Genomic DNA, 17,610 nt, shown 5'->3' with positions numbered 1-17,610 from the left:
CTCCTCTCCTTTACCTCCCATCCGTCCATCTCTTTCAATATGCTGATGACACAACTTTCCTTGCCCTCTATCCTAACCTTCAATGGTTCCAGCGCTCCCTCCAAACCGACCTGAACCAGTTTACTGCTTGGTACAACCAGTGGCTTCTTCAGATCAGTCCTTCAAAAACCCAGGCAATCATAATAAAAAATGGTTCAAATGGCTCTGAGCACTATGAGACTTAGAACTACTTAAACCTAACTAACCTAAGGACATCACACACATCCATGCCCGAGGCAGGATTCGAACCTGCGACCGTAGCAGTTGTGTGGTTGCAGACTGAAGCGCCTAAAACCGCTCGGCCACCACGTCCAGCCAATCATAATAGGATGTACCACCTCCTCATTCCAACTCCATGAGTTCTACATCACTATCTATGACCCTCATATCAAACTTACTCTCACATTCAAATACCTAGACATCACCCTTGACCATCACATGACCTGGAATCTCCATCTCCTTACCATCCAACACAAAGTCCACAACAGACTCTGCTTCCTGAAACTCCTGTCTGGCTGGACATGGAGATTGCATCCTTCCACCATCCTTCATACCTATAAATCCTTGATCTATCCCATCCTCTTTTACGCCAGTGTCACCAGGACCTCCACCCCTCCCAAGTTACATAAAGCCCTCCAAATCCTTAAACACCATACGCTCTGCCTCACTTTCTGTATCCGCCTCCAGTGCCCCATAAGAATCCTCTATGACCTCATACCTTTCGCACATCTCCTTTTCCTTGAACACATCCATATTCTCTTCACCAAACGCCACCTCGATCGCCCTCACACGCTGGTGTCGCCTTTCCTCTCCACCCCTTGCCTGCTGCAATGTCTCTACCGATGTGTCCCGCCCTTTCTGCATCTCCACACCTTCCATCTCCTCTCCCAAAGAAACGTTTGGTGTCTCCTCATCCTGGATAATGACTTCAACCCAATATTTATCCTTCCTTCCGACTCTGACCCCCCTCTTCATCTCCCCTCATTCGCAGGGCTCCCTCGTCTTTCTCTCCCTCATTGTTGTTCCCCCTCTCACCCCCTGTCCTTCTCACTCCTCCTCTCCCAGTCCTTGTGCTCCTTCTTGGGCTGTTCCCTTCCCCACCCTCCACATCTCCTGTCACTTGGTGTGCTACTGGCTCCCCTTCCCTTCCATCCCTTCCAGCTCCCCATTTCCCAGTCCTTGTGCTCTTTCTTGGGCTGTTCCCTTCCCCACCCTCCACATCTCCTGTCACTTGGTGTGCTCCTGGCTCCCTTCCCCTCCGTCCCTTCCAGCTCCCCCTCCTCCAGCGACCCCCCTCCTCTCCCTTTTGTTTCCCTCCTCTTTGGCCTCCCTCCCTTGGCAGGTCCTTTGAGTTTAAGCCCAGTTACTCTCCATCGTGTTTTGGTGCTCGCCATGCTTGTCACTCAAGTGTAGTGTGTTTGAAGTGTCATCGTCCCTTGTGGCCTTCATACTGTGAATGCCGTATTATCGTGCTCTTCACGCCACCAGTGTTTATCTGCTACATCCTAGTCCAGTGTCATTTTATCTATACATGGATTTTATGTAAACGTGCCTCGTCAAACTACTCCTTTTTTGGTATTTTTTAACTTCCTCTGTTTTCCCTTTCCTTGTATCAATTTCATCTGTTATTCCCATATTTTATATATTTGTTTCTCCTGCGATTTTATTCAGTCTCTTGGCTGAAGAGTGGCGAACTGTGCCGCTGCCAGCCCACCCCTACCCACATGGTGTAGGGGTATGAAATAACTATAAAGAAAAAAATTAGATAGTAAGTTTTCATTTCTAGACTTCATATTTTATGTAATTAATATACATTTTCTTCTCTTTCTCCTGTTTAAATGATTATAGTAGCAGCTGTATGAACCTGCTCGTATAGCGTAAAGCTGTCGGAATACAGGGCGAGCTACCTAATGATGACGTCACTTCCTGCTATTTCATGTTGAAGAGCCTTTTCGTCACGTGAAACTCAAAGTGAGGTTTGCGATATTTTGGCGACGTGTCACGTAGAATAGAACCAATAGGAAGCAATAAAGCTCTGTAGGTCACAAGTAGAAAGCCTGAAATCTGCAGAAAGCAAGACGCCATATTGTATTTGTCACGTTCAGTAGACGAGCGTATATTCGGTGAGTTTTATGTTACACCTTATATCCCATGAATATATGCTGTTTCTAAGCACTAGCACAATGAATGTCTCGAGAACGTATCGTTACTGCTTCGATTTGTTGTAATAAAAAGACGTGAAACATCATATTGGTGGTTAAAGAATTTTCATATGTGGTTATTTAGAGTTCGAGTCCTGCTGTATCTAAATTTTTAACTGTCGCGTAAAATGTGTAATGTGGCTTTCTTACGGAGGTGGTAAAAATAATTTCCTTAATACTTGATGTTATGTAAATATAAGTACATTCGCTATCACAAGTGTGGAAATGTGGGTTTTGATGGAGCTAACGTAGGAATTTTACGAGCGTCCTTTTCCGTGAACAAACTATTTTGTTTGCGGGCCAAATAAGGCTGACAACTGTCGTTGGAGAGCACTGAGAGCGCAAAATCACGTTAACCAGATCGCCCGTGTGCCGACGGCGTTGTATCTTGTGACGCTGGATATCCTGTCTGCGTGCATGTGTACATTAGCTGTTTCTTCCCATGTGCCGAGTGCTTAACACGCAATGCGCTAGCTTGTGAGACCTGCAATATGAGACAGTTCTGGACCGAATTCGCGCGGCAGATAACAACCGTGGGCTGATAGACGTGCATGCCTGTGTGTCGTTTTTAGGCGGAATCCCACTTTCGTTTAGCCAAACGCTGGGCTAGTCACCAAATTCCACCTCTGACAATGCGATACACAAACAGTTGAATATGATTACATACAGAACAAAGTTTACACGATTCACAGACGGATGGCACACATGACTTCCCTCCGTTAGGTTATCTTGACAGCTGTTGTGTCTTAATGGGCATCACCGGCCGGTGTGGCCGTGCGGTTCTAGGCGCTTCAGTCTGGAACCGCGTGACCGCTACGGTCGCAGGTTCGAATCCTGCCTCGGGCATGGATGTGTGTGATGTCCTTAGGTTAGTTAGGTTAAAGTAGTTCTAAGTTCTAGGGGACTGATGTCCCCGACGTTAAGTCCCATAGTGCTCAGAACCGTTAATGGGCATATGGCCACAAAGTTAAACAATAAAATTAAATTTACCGTATCCTGAAAGAGCAGATCTCACGATACACTGGACAAACGCTACGTAAAAAAAGGAAGAAGAAGCAGGAGTTACATGGTTTGCTTTTGATTCTAGGTAGAAAACCGCAGAGATGCTAGGAAATAAAAAAAAATGTGCTACATGCACTGAGGCTAGACACAGATTCCACTTTTTCTGCCGACTATTTAATTGTTTATTTATCATAGTCCAATTTCTTGGTGACAATAATGGACCGTTACGGGTATGTGAATTTTTGTGATAATCTATTTACTTTTTTTTTTCTTTACGCTTTTTTCGATTCTGAACATGGAATTAATTTTAGGGTCCTCATACTAATTTTTCCTTGTGTATTTCTTTCCGACTGCAATACTTGTCCGAACACGTATAATAAGTTATCCTACTTACGCTTATAATGTTTCCTAAAGCCATATTGTGGCTGACTTCTGCCGCTGAAATGACTTAACTGTCGGCCTCAAAAGAATTCCTGTCTATGTGACCTAAGCATTAATAAAAATTATACTATCCTTAGGGCATCAAGGGTAGAGAAGGTAAGATTAATTCTTTGTTTATCGACATGCACGTACAACGTTTTGTCGAAACCACTTATTTAGGTCCATGGTAAACGGCGTCTGATTGTTACCGCGAGTAACGGATAAAATAAGTTGGAGCTGTACATTGAAAAAACATGAAGTTACTTGACTCTGAGTTGTGCTTGATACCCGCTCGAGAGATGGTGTTTCCTCCATGCGACTGCAGAGCTGTAGCCATACGTATCTGGCGGTTGTGAGAGTCCGCCTGCAGCGCGTAAACAAGACAATGAAACACGAGTCACCACGCAATCTCATCGTCTTAATCACAAAAATCCCAGCAGAATTTTATTCCTGGAATCTGAGTGATGTAAGGCACAACTGTGCTCTAATATTTGCCTCATCCATTACGTAAGTGGTCACACGAAACTGTGGAACTTCACTCTGCGTTTCTTCCCGATTCAAAAACTCATTCTGATAGTCATCTTCGTTTGTACTGATGCAAAAGTATGTGTTACTTTCTGTCTATGACAACCGAGCAAGGTTAATAATTGGCTCATTTTACCGACCTCCCGACTCAGCAGCATTAGTGGCAGAACAACTGAGAGAAAATTTGGAATACATTTCACATAAATTTTCTCAGCATGTTATAGTCTTAGGTGGAGATTTCAATTTACCAGATATAGACTGGGACACTCAGATGTTTAGGACGGGTGGTAGGGACAGAGCATCGAGTGACATTATACTGACAAGGGAACCTCCCCAATGCACCCCCCTCAGATTTAGTTATAAGTTGACACAGTGGATAGGCCTTGAAAAACGGAACACAGATCAATCGAGAAAACAGGAAGAAGTTGTGTGGAACTATGAAAAAAATAAGCAAAATATACAAACTGAGTAGTCCATGCGCAAGATAGGCAACATCAAGGACAGCGTGAGCTCAGGAGCGCCGTGGTCCCGTGGTTAGCGTGAGCGGCTGCGGAATGAGAGGTCCTTGGTTCAAGTCCTCCCTCGAGTGAAAAGTTGACTTTTTTATCTTCGCAAAGTTATGCTCGGTCCGTTCGTTCATTGACGTCTCTATTCACTGTAATAAGTTTAGTGTCTGTGTTTTGCGATCGCACCGCAAAACCGTGCGATTAGTAGACAAAAGGACGTGCCTCTCCAATGGGAACTGAAAACATTTGATCGCAAGGTCATAGGTCAACCGATTCCTCCACAGGAAAACACGTCTGATATATTCTATACGACACTGGTGACGGCATGTGCGTCACACGACAGGAATATGTTGTTGACCCACCTAACTTGTACACTTGGCGAATGGTTAAAAAGATTCTTCTACCTTGGCCGATTGGCCGATTTAGGTTTTCTTGTGGATGTGATAATCACTTCCAAATATGTGATGAAAACATAACGGACGGACAGATAATAATTCTCTGAAAATAAAAAATTAAACTTTTCACTCGAGGAAAGACTTGAACCAAGCCGCTCACGCTAACCACGGGACCACGGCGCTCCTTAGCTCACACTGTCCTTGATGTTGCTTATCTTGCGCATGGACTACTCAGTTTGTATATTTTGCTTATTTTTTTCATAGTTCCACACAACTTCTTCCTGTTTTCTCGATTGATCTGTGTTCCGTTTTTCAAGGCCTATCCACTGTGTCAACTTACAACTAAATCTGAGGGGGATGCGATGGGGTGGTTCCCTTGTGAGTGCACTATCCGAAAATTACCTCGAGCAATTAAACAGAGAACCGAGTCGTGGAGATAACATCTTGGACCTACTGATAACAAACAGACCCGAACTTTTCGACTCTGTATGTGCAGAACAGGGAATCAGTGATCATAAGGCCGTTGCAGCATCCCTGAATATGGAAGTTAATAGGAATATAAAAAAAGGAAGGAAGGTTTATCTGTTTAGCAAGAGTAATAGAAGGCAGATTTCAGACTACCTAACAGATCAAAACGAAAATTTCTGTTCCGACACTGACAATGTTGAGTGTATATGGAAAAAGTTCAAGGCAATCGTAAAATGCGTTTTAGACAGGTACGTGCCGAGTAAAACTGTGAGGGACGGAAGAAATCCACCGTCGTTCAACAACAAAGTTAGGAAACTACTGCGAAAGCAAAGAGAGCTTCACTCCAAGTTTAAACGCAGCCAATACCTCTCAGACGAACAGAAGCTAAACGATGTCAAAGTTAGCGTAAGGAGGGCTATGCGTGAATCGTTCAGTGAATTCGAAAGTAAAATTCTATGTACCGACTTGACAGAAAATCCTAGGAAGTTCTGGTCTTACGTTAAATCAGTAAGTGGCTCGAAACAGCATAACCAGACACTCCGGGATGATGATGGCATTGAAACAGAGGATGACACGCGTAAAGCTGAAATACTAAACACCTTTTTCCAAAGCTGTTTCACAGAGGAAGACCGCACTGCAGTTCCTTCTCTAAATCCTCGCACAAACGAAAAAATGGCTGACATCGAAATAAGTGTCCAAGGAATAGAAAAGCAACTGGAATCACTCAACAGAGGAAAGTCCACTGGACCTGACGGGATACCAATTCGATTCTACACAGAGTACGCGAAAGAACTTGCCCCCCTTCTAACAGCCGTGTACCGCAAGTCTCTAGAGGAACGGAGGGTTCCAAATGATTGGAAAAGAGCACAGGTAGTCCCAGTCTTCAAGAAGGGTCGTCGAGCAGATGCGCAAAACTATAGACCTATATCTCTGACGTCGATCTGTTGTAGAATTTTAGAACACGTTTTTTGCTCGAGTATCATGTCGTTTTTGGAAACCCAGAATCTACTATGTAGGAATCAACATGGATTCCGGAAACAGCGATCGTGTGAGACCCAACTCGCTTTATTTGTTCATGAGACCCAGAAAATATTAGATACAGGCTCCCAGGTAGATGCTATTCTTCTTGACTTCCGGAAGGCGTTCGATACAGTTCCGCACTGTCGCCTGATAAACAAAGTAAGAGCCTACGGAATATCAGACCAGCTGTGTGGCTGGATTGAAGAGTTTTTAGCAAACAGAACACAGCATGTTGTTATCAATGGAGAGACGTTTACAGACGTTAAAGTAACCTCTGGCGTGCCACAGGGGAGTGTTATGGGACCATTGCTTTTCACAATATATATAAATGACCTAGTAGATAGTGTCGGAAGTTCCATGCGGCTTTTCGCGGATGATGCTGTAGTATACAGAGAAGTTGCAGCATTAGAAAATTGTAGCGAAATGCAGGAAGATCTGCAGCGGATAGGCACTTGGTGCAGGGAGTGGCAACTGTCCCTTAAAATAGACAAATGTAATGTATTGCGAATACATAGAAAGAAGGATCCTTTATTGTATGATTATATGATAGCGGAACAAACACTGGTAGCAGTTACTTCTGTAAAATATCTGGGAGTATGCGTGCGGAACGATTTGAAGTGGAATGATCATATAAAATTAATTGTTGGTAAGGCGGGTATCAGGTTGAGATTCATTGGGAGAGTGCCTAGAAAATGTAGTCCATCAACAAAGGAGGTGGCTTACAAAACACTCGTTCGACCTATACTTGAGTATTGCTCATCAGTGTGGGATCCGTACCAGATCGGCTTGACGGAGGAGGTAGAGAAGATCCAAAGAAGAGCGGCGCGTTTCGTCACAGGGTTATTTGGTAACCGTGATAGCGTTACGGAGATGTTTAATAAACTCAAGTGGCAGACTCTGCAAGAGAGGCGCTCTGCATCGCGGTGTAGCTTGCTCGCCAGGTTTCGAGAGGGTGCGTTTCTGGATGAGGTATCGAATATATTGCTTCTCCCTACTTATACCTCCCGAGGGGATCACGAATGTAAAATTAGAGAGATTAGAGCGCGCACGGAGGCTTTCAGACAGTCGTTCTTCCCGCGAACCATACGCGACTGGAACAGAAAAGGGAGGTAATGACAGTGGCACGTAAAGTGCCCTCCGCCACACACCGTTGGGTGGCTTGCGGAGTATAAATGTAGATGTAGAACTTTTTCTCTTTCTTGCTTACTCGGGTAGAGTACGGCTTGGTGCAGTATTCTAGCAGACGCCCCTTGGGCGACTTGCTTTTCAGATGTTTTTAACAGTAAACTGCTGTGTATAGGACACTGTAGTGAGTGCGCGCAGGATGTTGTTGTTTATGATGATGATGTTGCTGATGACTAGGGAGAGGATGAAACCCGGAGCTAGCAAAAAGCCCACTCCTCTCGAGTAATATCAAGTTCGTCTAGCTTAACGCACCTACCGGAAGGACGGATGGCCATCAACAGTGTCACAAGTCCTTATTCCCTGAGACAATGTGGAGGTATTTTGAATTTAACTTAGAACCCCGCGTAATGTCTGGTGACCTGGGGTTGTGCCCCACCTCAACCTATCCTCTTGCCTGCTAGACACTCAACGTTTTTTCACGAGCAGCAATCAGCCCAGCTACATCCAAATAGAGCGCTGTCGTACAGGCGTGCCTTAGTGACGTCGGCTACGTTAATGATTATAAGAGTAAGAAATATATTGTTCTGAAACATCTGGTAGATGTAAAAGTTACCACATCACAAAAAACGGCCATATTGTACTTATATTCAGTACCTAAAAAGGCTTCACGATTGGAATTATTGTTTAAGTTAAGCTCATGACATAGGTTTGCAGTGAAAGATCCTGTTTTTTAAATATACAATACACAGATCCATCTATTGGAAAAATCTGTTGGTCAGTTTATGAGAAAGTGGAGACGGAGATTAATTAGTCGAATAGGAAAATTGTCGCTAACTCATACCTGGAACCTATTCATTTCTTAATACGTTTATGTCATGATAGAGTAAAACTGAGTTAACATAGTTTTTTTTAAACCGAAGACAAATTTGACAAGAAATATTTAGAATCTTACATTTAACAAGTACAAAATTAAGCGATCTAGATGGAAACTGTTTATTTCATGTTTCGCTTTCTCCGTGGCTGCAATATTTGTAACAACACTGTCGAGCAAAACAGGTAAGTAACATAATTCGATGAAACTTGAACCATTCGTAGAAACAACTGCTACAGTAAAGTACAGAAGGTAACTAAAAAAATAAGCGGGGAGACAAATAGAATTGACACTTTTATTCAATGACAATAATAACGCTGAAGACACAAGGAATTATGATGACCACTAGACATTACAAAAGCTGGACCATGATCCTTAATGGGATGTATGATCACAGTGGACAGCAGTGCATTCTCCATAACGTGCTCCCATGCCACAAGGGTGGCCACAAGGTTTGAAAGGAGTCCTTGTGGTATGGCGTTGCATTCCTCAACCAGCGCGGCTGACTACAACGACTTACGCATGACGTGTCACTGACGAGTGACATATCTCGATGAAACTTGGACCATAAATAAAAAGAGCTCCTACTTTGCAGCACAAAATATAACTGAAAGAAATACGCAATGAGACGAAGCGAAATGACACTTTTATTCAAAGACAATAATTACACTGAAGTCACTGCTATTTACAATGGTCCCATGGAGATTACAAAAGGGTGTATAATCATCATGGACGGATATGCATGCACTGCAACGGGCACGAAGTGAGTAAGGAAGTCCTGCTTGGCGCTCCATTTCTCCACCATGGCGGTTGACAACTCCTGGATGGTAGTTAGTGCCTGTGGACATACTGCAGTACGTCTTCTCAATGCATCCCATACGTGTTCGATGGGGTTTAAGTCAGAGAAACGGGCAGATCTGTCCATTCGCTGAATATACTCTCTTCCCAAGAACGCCTCCGACTGGGCTGTTCGTGCATTGTCGTCCAAAAGGTGAAGTCATGGCCGATGGCACCTCTGAAAAAGATGCAGATGGAGACGGAGTACAATATCGCAGTGACGTTGAGCGGTAGGCGTACCGTGTTCAAAACTTCGAAGGTCATTACGCCCATGCAACATTGTGAGTCCCAGATCGTAAAGCTTGGACCACTAAAGCGATCATATTCGACATTGCTCCTAGGACCATATGATGGCAGACCCAGCACTGTCCAATATGAAAGATTTATTTTTTTGAACATGTTACACTCACTGGTCAATGTTATTGTGACACTGCACTCCTTTCCTATGTGCGTCTTTTCGGGTATGTCTTCGGGCTTCACTTCATTGTTATGGATGACAATCAGTGACTGCATCGAAATGTGCAGGTGGAGGAGCCCATTGGAACGAGATGATATTCGACGTAGGCGCTGACCTATCCATTCCCCCGATTCAAATCCCATCGAGCACGTGTGATATGCGTAGGGTACACGTACTGCAGCACGTCCATATGTTCCAACGACCGTCCAACACTAGTCATCCGCGCTGGTTGGGCAATCAAACACCATACCACAAGGACTCTTTTCCAACCTTGTGGCCAGCATGGGAGCACGTTGTGGAGAATGCACTGCTGTCCATTGTGATTATTCATCGCATTAAGCATCATGGTCCGGCTTTTGTAATGTCCAGGGGCCATCATAATTCCCTGCGACTTCAGTGTTATTATTGTCACGGAATAAAAGTGTCAGTTCTATTTGTCAGTCTGCTTATTTTTTTCAGTTACCTTCTGTACTTTACTGTAGCAGTTCTTTCTACGTATGATCCAAATTTCATCGAATTATGTTACTTACCACTGACTCATCATGTGGAAGTTACATCCTTCCTTAAGTTTTGCACACCACTGTTCCAGCAACGGCACCAAGGCAAAATCTCCTCTCATCATTAAATACCAACTTTGCATCATTCATCGTCCAGTTTGATCTCTTTGTATACAATCGGAAGTAAGCTGTGTAATCATGAAGTGTGAGAGGAAGCCGGCGATTGGCATCCTTGCTAGCAGCCCAGCCTGCGATATACATTTCCTGATGCTCTAGTCGGATAGCGGGAGTGTGATATCGCGGCCATCGACGTGTCATCAGCAACGGCTGCTCGTTTCATGGAGCGTCCCAACCAAGCATGTGTATGGCACTACCGGAAACAGGACGAAGAATATGTCCTCTTTCCTTGGAACGTAGAACCAATATTGACAGAGAACTAACACGTCTCAACCGTTGTATTGGAAAAGTGCTCGAAGCAACACTCAGCCATGTACAACATGACCTCGCTGAAACTGAGTTAATCGTACTCGTACGAATTGTGCTCCTCAGCAACGCCTGACAGCTCTACAATGCTTGTGCACCAAAGAATAAATAACTCTTTCATCCGCATTAATTAACTTGTTAATTGGATCAGTTTTTCATGGACAGTAACTAAATAATTCAATTGGTTACTGTATGGAACAACGAATTGGAAAATTTAAAGTAGACTACCAGACGACAAATTCGGTTTCAGGAGAAGCAGAGGTGCCCGAGAAGCTTTTTTAAGTCTACAGTTAACATTAGAGGGCATATATAGCAAGAACATGAACACATGAACACATTTCTGGAGTTCGACAAAGATTTTTATAAAGTGAAATGGTAGTATCAACTATTTGGATAGAAGGGCGAATAGCAGCAGCAGGCACTGGCGGAATGGTCCATGACACCAAAGTCAAGGAAAGTGTAAGGTCAGGTTGATCACTGGCAACATATCTATGTAATTTGTGTGTTGAAGAGGTAATCAGAGAAGTAAATAATTGTCTCGTTGCGGAAGTTACTTGTAGCAGCCAGAAAATCAGTATGATATGGTACGCTGTTGACATAACAGCGGTCGCCAAAAGTGAAGAGAAATTGAACTGAGTGCTTCATGAAATGGAGCGTGTGGAAGCTGCTGCGTATCCCAAGATTTTACAGAGAGTACTCTTCGGCATTCTCCACTTATTTAGCCTGCCTTTATCTTGAATCTCTCGCCCAGAGCAAAGTCTCAAACGACTTGAAATACGTGCAAGTGACTCCTTTATACAAGAAGGGTGAAAGAACGGACCCGCAAAATTATAGACCAACATTCTTAACGCCGGTTTTCTGCAGAATTTAGAAAGCATCGCATTTGCGAAACTCAGCTTTCCCTCTTCTCGCACAATATCCTGTGAACCATTGCTGAAGGGCAACAGGCAGGTTCCGCATTCCTTGACTTCCAGAAAGTGTTTTACGCAGTACCAAGCTGCAGACCGTTAAAGGGCTGGTGTGGTAGGAACATTGTTGTTCTCTATACAGGATGAACATTAATAAAATCGACAAACTGCAGGGACGAATTCCTGACTGGAAATGGAGGAAAAATGGTCCTATCAACACTTGCAGTGTGTTCTTTGTGTGTTGCAGGCTGTGTGTCTGACGCAGCGTATTGTAAGCAGAAGAATGGTCCGGAATTCACGTCGGGAACAAACCGAGATGGTGTTTGTGTACAGCCAAGCAGATGAAAACGGTCGAGAGGCAGTACGTCTATACCAAAACAAGTGCCATCACAGAACCCAATCACATCACACGTTTCAACTTTTTCTCGACATTTCTCTGATCATCGGTCCTTTCAGACAGATCAACGTGCAGAGAGGTGGCGGACTGTGCGTACACCAGATTTGGTTCTCCAGGATATTGAGACGAACCCTAGTATAAGCCCCAGGCAAGTGGCCCGACAACATGGTGTAAGCGAAAGTACGGTTGTGTATACTTCACGACAACAGTTACTTTACCTATCATCTGCAACGAGTGCAAGGATTATCACGAGCGGATTTCCCTCTGTGGGAAGGATTTTATAGCTGGTTTTGCACCAGACCATCATGATTATGGAATTTCTGTCATCAGTCCTCTTTACCGACGGAGGAACCTTTACTAGAACTAGCATCATCAGTCTGCATAATCGTCATCTGTATAATACAGACATGGCATGTAGTCAGAGGAACTTTCATTCGTCGGCGCCATTTATCGTGGTACTGATGTATTTCCGGACACATGTTCATAGGACCTTTTTTCCTCCATTTCCAGACAGGCAAAAACAATCTGACGGATTGGGTGACCTGCAGCCTGTAACTGTTCCCTAATGACGCTGTAGCGTACGGTCGTGTGACTAGGGCCTCCCGTCGGGTAGACCGTTCGTCGGGTGCAAGTCTTTCGATGTGACACCACTTAGGCGACTTGTACGTCAGTGGGGATGAAATGATGATGATTAGGACAACACAACACCCAGTCCCTGAGCGGAGAAAATTTCCGACCCAGCCGGTAATTGAACCCGGGCCCTTAGGGTTGACATTCTGGCGCGCTGACCACTCAGCTACCGGGGGCGAACTAGTGTACGGTAAAGTGTTGCCTCCGAGTGACTGTTGAAGGATCCAAGATGACTTGAACAGAATTTCTATAATGATGCGATAAGTGATTGTTTGCTCTAAATGTGGAAAAATGTAAGTTAAAGTTGATGTTGTCTGAGTAACAGAGCCTAGATCATAATATTATTTATTTTAGATGAGCGGTTTGAGCCAGTATACCTTCAAATTTAGGTACCTAAAAACTCGTCGCAGCGGCTATTGTTGTGTGCCGCCAACATGCAGATGAGTAGGGAAAACAATCCTGTAATACTGGAATAGAGTATGAACGGTGTGATGTTTGACACAGCTACGTCGATTAAATATCTAGTGGTAACGTTACAAAGCGACATGAAATTGGACGGCTACGTAAGGTCGGCAGTACGGAAAGCGAATGGCTGACTTCGGTTTGCTGAGAGAATTCTTGGAAGTTGTAGCTCGTCTATGAATCAGCCCACGTACAGAACAGTTGTGACTCATTCGTGAATACTCGGATTAACTGAAAACATTGCAGCATTTCAGAGGCGTAGTGCTGGATTTATTACCGCTAGCTGCGATCAACACGCCACGGAAATACTCCGTGAACTCAAATGGCAACCGTGGATCGAAGAAGACTTTTTTTCATGAAAAACTGTTGACAAAGTTTAGAGATCTGGCATTTGCAGCAGACAGCAGAACGATTCTGCTGCCACCAAGTAAGGAGTAAGGTCGACTAAGACAAGATAAAAGAAATCAGGGCTAGTACGGCAGCATATGCACAGTGGCCAAAATAAAACTTGACCGGAATATATTTCATGCACTTTAAGATACGCAACCCAAATTACATCATTTTCACTCAAAGCAGATGATGTAAGTTGGTTCGTCTATTTTACTGTGCATGAAGAAATTTCTGGGGCACTTTTATTTTGCCCACCTTGTAGCTGCAGAGTGAAGACAATAGCTTTTTCCCCTCTCTGTTTAGGAGTGGAAGAGGAAATGGAATGACTGGCATTGGTACAGAACACGCTCCGCCATTCACCGAATGGTGGCTTGCGGAGTACGTATGTAGATAAAACAGACATAAACGAAACTAAAACAAAGGTAACTGTGTGTGTGTAGGAGGTGGACATTCTGAATTGTGAAATATTAAATGTGGAAAAGAGACTGTAGAGGAACAGGACGTATTTTTCTACCTGTTATTTAGTATGGATAAAGAAGGAATATTTAGGAAAGACATACCAGAAAGAATTGCAGGAGGTAAAAATGATTTGTATAGCAATTAACTGCTGCTAATATCCAAAACTATAGTCTTTGAGATCAGAAAAATGTAACAAAAAGCTATGTTAGGAACACAACTCTGTATGGGTACGAAATAGTGACTGGCAGACAGAAATGAAATAATCATAAGTCTGTAAAAATTGGTTTTACAGAAGGCTATCGAAGATCAGATGCACTGATCGAGTAGGGAATTAAAACTTAATGCAACGAGTTATCGATAAAATTATCAAATGGTGAACTTAATGAATGGAAGATATGGAATGACTGAACAAATAATTATTGTGCATTGGTATGAAAACTGTAGCTAAATGGATGATGGAAGGAAAGAATGGCAGGAGCAGGCCTAGATATGGAAGTTCAATGACGATATGGAACGCAACAGTTATGCTGAAATGAATAGTGTATGTGGCAAAGGACGGAAATGATCATCTGCATCAAATCAACCTAAGCGTTGATGACCAAAACAACGCTGCCGACGTCGAAATTTCTTCTGTATTTATTCACTATTATCACAGGTTGAATATTGGGCACTGCGATCGTCTGAAAGAAGGTGACGTCTCACGACGAGGACTTATACAAAATTCATACGTCAACTTTTGTGCTGATAGTCGTGCGGCTTTCGTACTAGGTAAATGGACGATCATTTTACCCTACAAGAACATTCGTATGGGCACAAAGAGTTTGTCTTCTCAAAAATATCTTAAACATCAAACAGTTAAACGCTAGGTGCTTGAAAATTGATCTCCCGACGTGAATGCAGAAGAGAATGTCTTCAGATTCTCTCTGGAGGCCCCTTGCTGCTAGGAGTTCTCCGCCTGTAACCTGTTGTGCTGAAATTAGTTTCGCAATAATAATATTCTCTTCGCACTAATAATGATATTCACTTCGTTTCATTGTTACTTACACTACCACACATCGCGTTATGTCATCTTAAGCTGTTCTGAAGTAATCATATTCTGTGTTGACATAACATGTTCCAAACCAAACCATTTCATGTCTAAGATAAAATCGACCGTGCTGCGCAAACAACACGTGCATTTTGTATATTTTAAGGACGTCCTAATTGTGCACATAAAATCTTTAACCGCATTTTTTTGTGTATTAATAGTGTGTCATCTGGATGCTTCAGCGATTTTAAATCTGCTGTGAAGAAGGCTCTACATGAGGGATGACAAATGTTATTAATACAAAAATTATGGTGACTTTTTTAATAAATGGACGGTTCTCCAGCTCGGACAAAATTCTGTGCTATTCTCGACATAGACCCCACAATAGTGAACAAGCAGGATGAATATCGGTACTAAAAACGGAATTAAACATTTTTCACTAGTATGTTGAATACAACTTGGCACTGAAATCATATTCCACATCTCTTCAGACAAATTTACTAATTTATGTACTGCATATTATGCAGTGTTACGAGAATAACAGAACGTTAACATGCTCATTTCCCTGTTTTCATCCATTCATATCCCACTGAAGATATTACTGAGCGAAACCACAATTAGCTTTGAAATATCATTTGCACAAAAATGAATAGGAAGATAAACTTTTAAGTTACTGTTCATACTGGCACTTGATGTCCCAACTCATCAACATAATTAAAGATATGAATGAAGAACGATTTTTAATTTACAACCACATCCAAGTACTAATCAACAAAGTGTGTAGCATTATTCAACGAACAATTTCAGTAGATTTTTGCAAGTACAGAAGACTGTTAATGACAAATCACAAGTTTTCATAGTCAAAGTAAAAACTTCTCTCCTGACCAACACTACCTATACCCTGACGAAAATCGTAAGGTTTAATTAATTGTGGTACGATGACTGTAGTTCCCTGAAAAGCATATACGAGTTCTTCACGTCTGCTCGATTGTTCTTGGGTTTGTAGCACACCAAACTGAAGTGGAAAATGGTAACTCTTTCTTGGAAAAAGGAATAAGGCTTATTTACGTGACGCAGCTACCCTGATCTAAGTTGAACGCAATTTTCCCAGATCACTCTATATTAATTCAGGGGTGGTTCCTATTGAGAGGCCATAGACGAGACCTTTCGCATTATTAACCTTTCTAAAACAGGAAAAACCTTATATTGATTTATTACTACGTCGTTTACTATTTTCATTTTGGCATTTCATTGTTCAGTAGTTTTATATTTCTAATTATTTTAAGTTTTAGGAGTTTAATGATCTGTTCCATCACCACTTGTCATTGAAGAGGAGGTGTATTGGAATAAATATAAATAAACAGATGAAACGATCGGAAGCCAAATCAAAATTACGCTTACCTTCTGCTTGATGAAGGCGGATGCCGGAAATACAAATGGAATGTAGGCCAACATAAAAATCACTGAAGTCCAATCGACGGCGTAGCTGCTAACATTGTAGTATTTTTGTATCAAGTTTCCAACTATTGCGTATTGTATCCACTGCCACGTGTTGCACATGGAGAACAATATGAAAATGGCAAGGATGACCCATCGCCGGCGGTAGACTTTGAACGCGGTCGGTTGGTCGCCATGTGGCCGTGCCTCCGCATGTTGCGTCGTGGGCGAGCCGTAATTATTCTTGATGGACATCTTCCGCGCCGCGACGTTTGCGATGGACTCCCGGCGGGCTCAAGGTGCCGGCACTTATGTACTTGGCGCCCAGTGTCACATGCCGGCGCCTAATCCCGACTCCTCTCCGTCGTCTTAGCACGTCAGCACGTGCTCTCAGCCGACTCACGTGTTAAAGCCGAGTCGATTGTCTTTCGAGATTAGCACGTACTGGCAAACAATTCTTAAAAAAAGAAAACTAACATACAAGATTGGGACAAGGATTTGTGATGTGCTGTTTGAACTGAAATTTTATCATGAGCACTGAGTAACTGACTGGTGTGACTCTAAATGATGGTAGCTTAAGGCAGTATGAGGAAAAAAAAGTGTGAAGGGAAGCGACGCGGCTACAAATTTGAATGTGCAAAAACAAAAATTAATATAAAAAAACGTGCTGTCACAGGGTAATTTGTTAGAAATATATTTAAGGAAAGTTTGCTTCAGAATTTGTCCAAATGAATTTATTTTTCTCTGTTTTCACTTATTTACAGACACACACACACAGTATATATGTATATAAGAAGCACGAGGGCACCGATAAAACGGCTGTGTAACGGAGGAATACACATCCGGACAAAAGAACTAAGTAGAGTGCTAAACTCAATATAAAGCGTAAAATCTTACTTCAGTGAGTGATTAATAAGCTCACCGGATAAAATTTTTATCGCCCCGTTAAAAGAGCAATTTGGTCGCATTGGACTGACGTGCAGGGTGGTTATAATTAAACTTTCCCTAGTTGAGAGGGCCTTCATGGAAAGCGAGTGATCGTAGGACAATGAAA

At 42.8% G+C, this 17,610-nt stretch overlaps 1 protein-coding gene across 1 annotated transcript in view; it reads right to left on the bottom strand.

The window, feature by feature from the left end:
* Window positions 1–16,813, bottom strand: part of LOC126249632 (feline leukemia virus subgroup C receptor-related protein 2-like) — an 84,982-nt gene extending 68,169 nt beyond the window's left edge. Inside the window, exon 1 of the mRNA XM_049951309.1 lies at window positions 16,521–16,813. Coding sequence (XP_049807266.1) covers window positions 16,521–16,811 — 291 coding nt within the window. The 5' untranslated portion in view covers window positions 16,812–16,813. The remainder of the gene's footprint in view (window positions 1–16,520) is intronic.
* Between the last annotated feature and the right edge of the window lie 797 nt (window positions 16,814–17,610).

Source organism: Schistocerca nitens, chromosome 3 (genome assembly GCF_023898315.1).
Source record: "Schistocerca nitens isolate TAMUIC-IGC-003100 chromosome 3, iqSchNite1.1, whole genome shotgun sequence".
In the NCBI taxonomy this organism is placed as follows: Eukaryota; Metazoa; Arthropoda; class Insecta; order Orthoptera; family Acrididae; genus Schistocerca; species Schistocerca nitens.
This window is presented reverse-complemented; position numbering and strand designations above follow the sequence as displayed.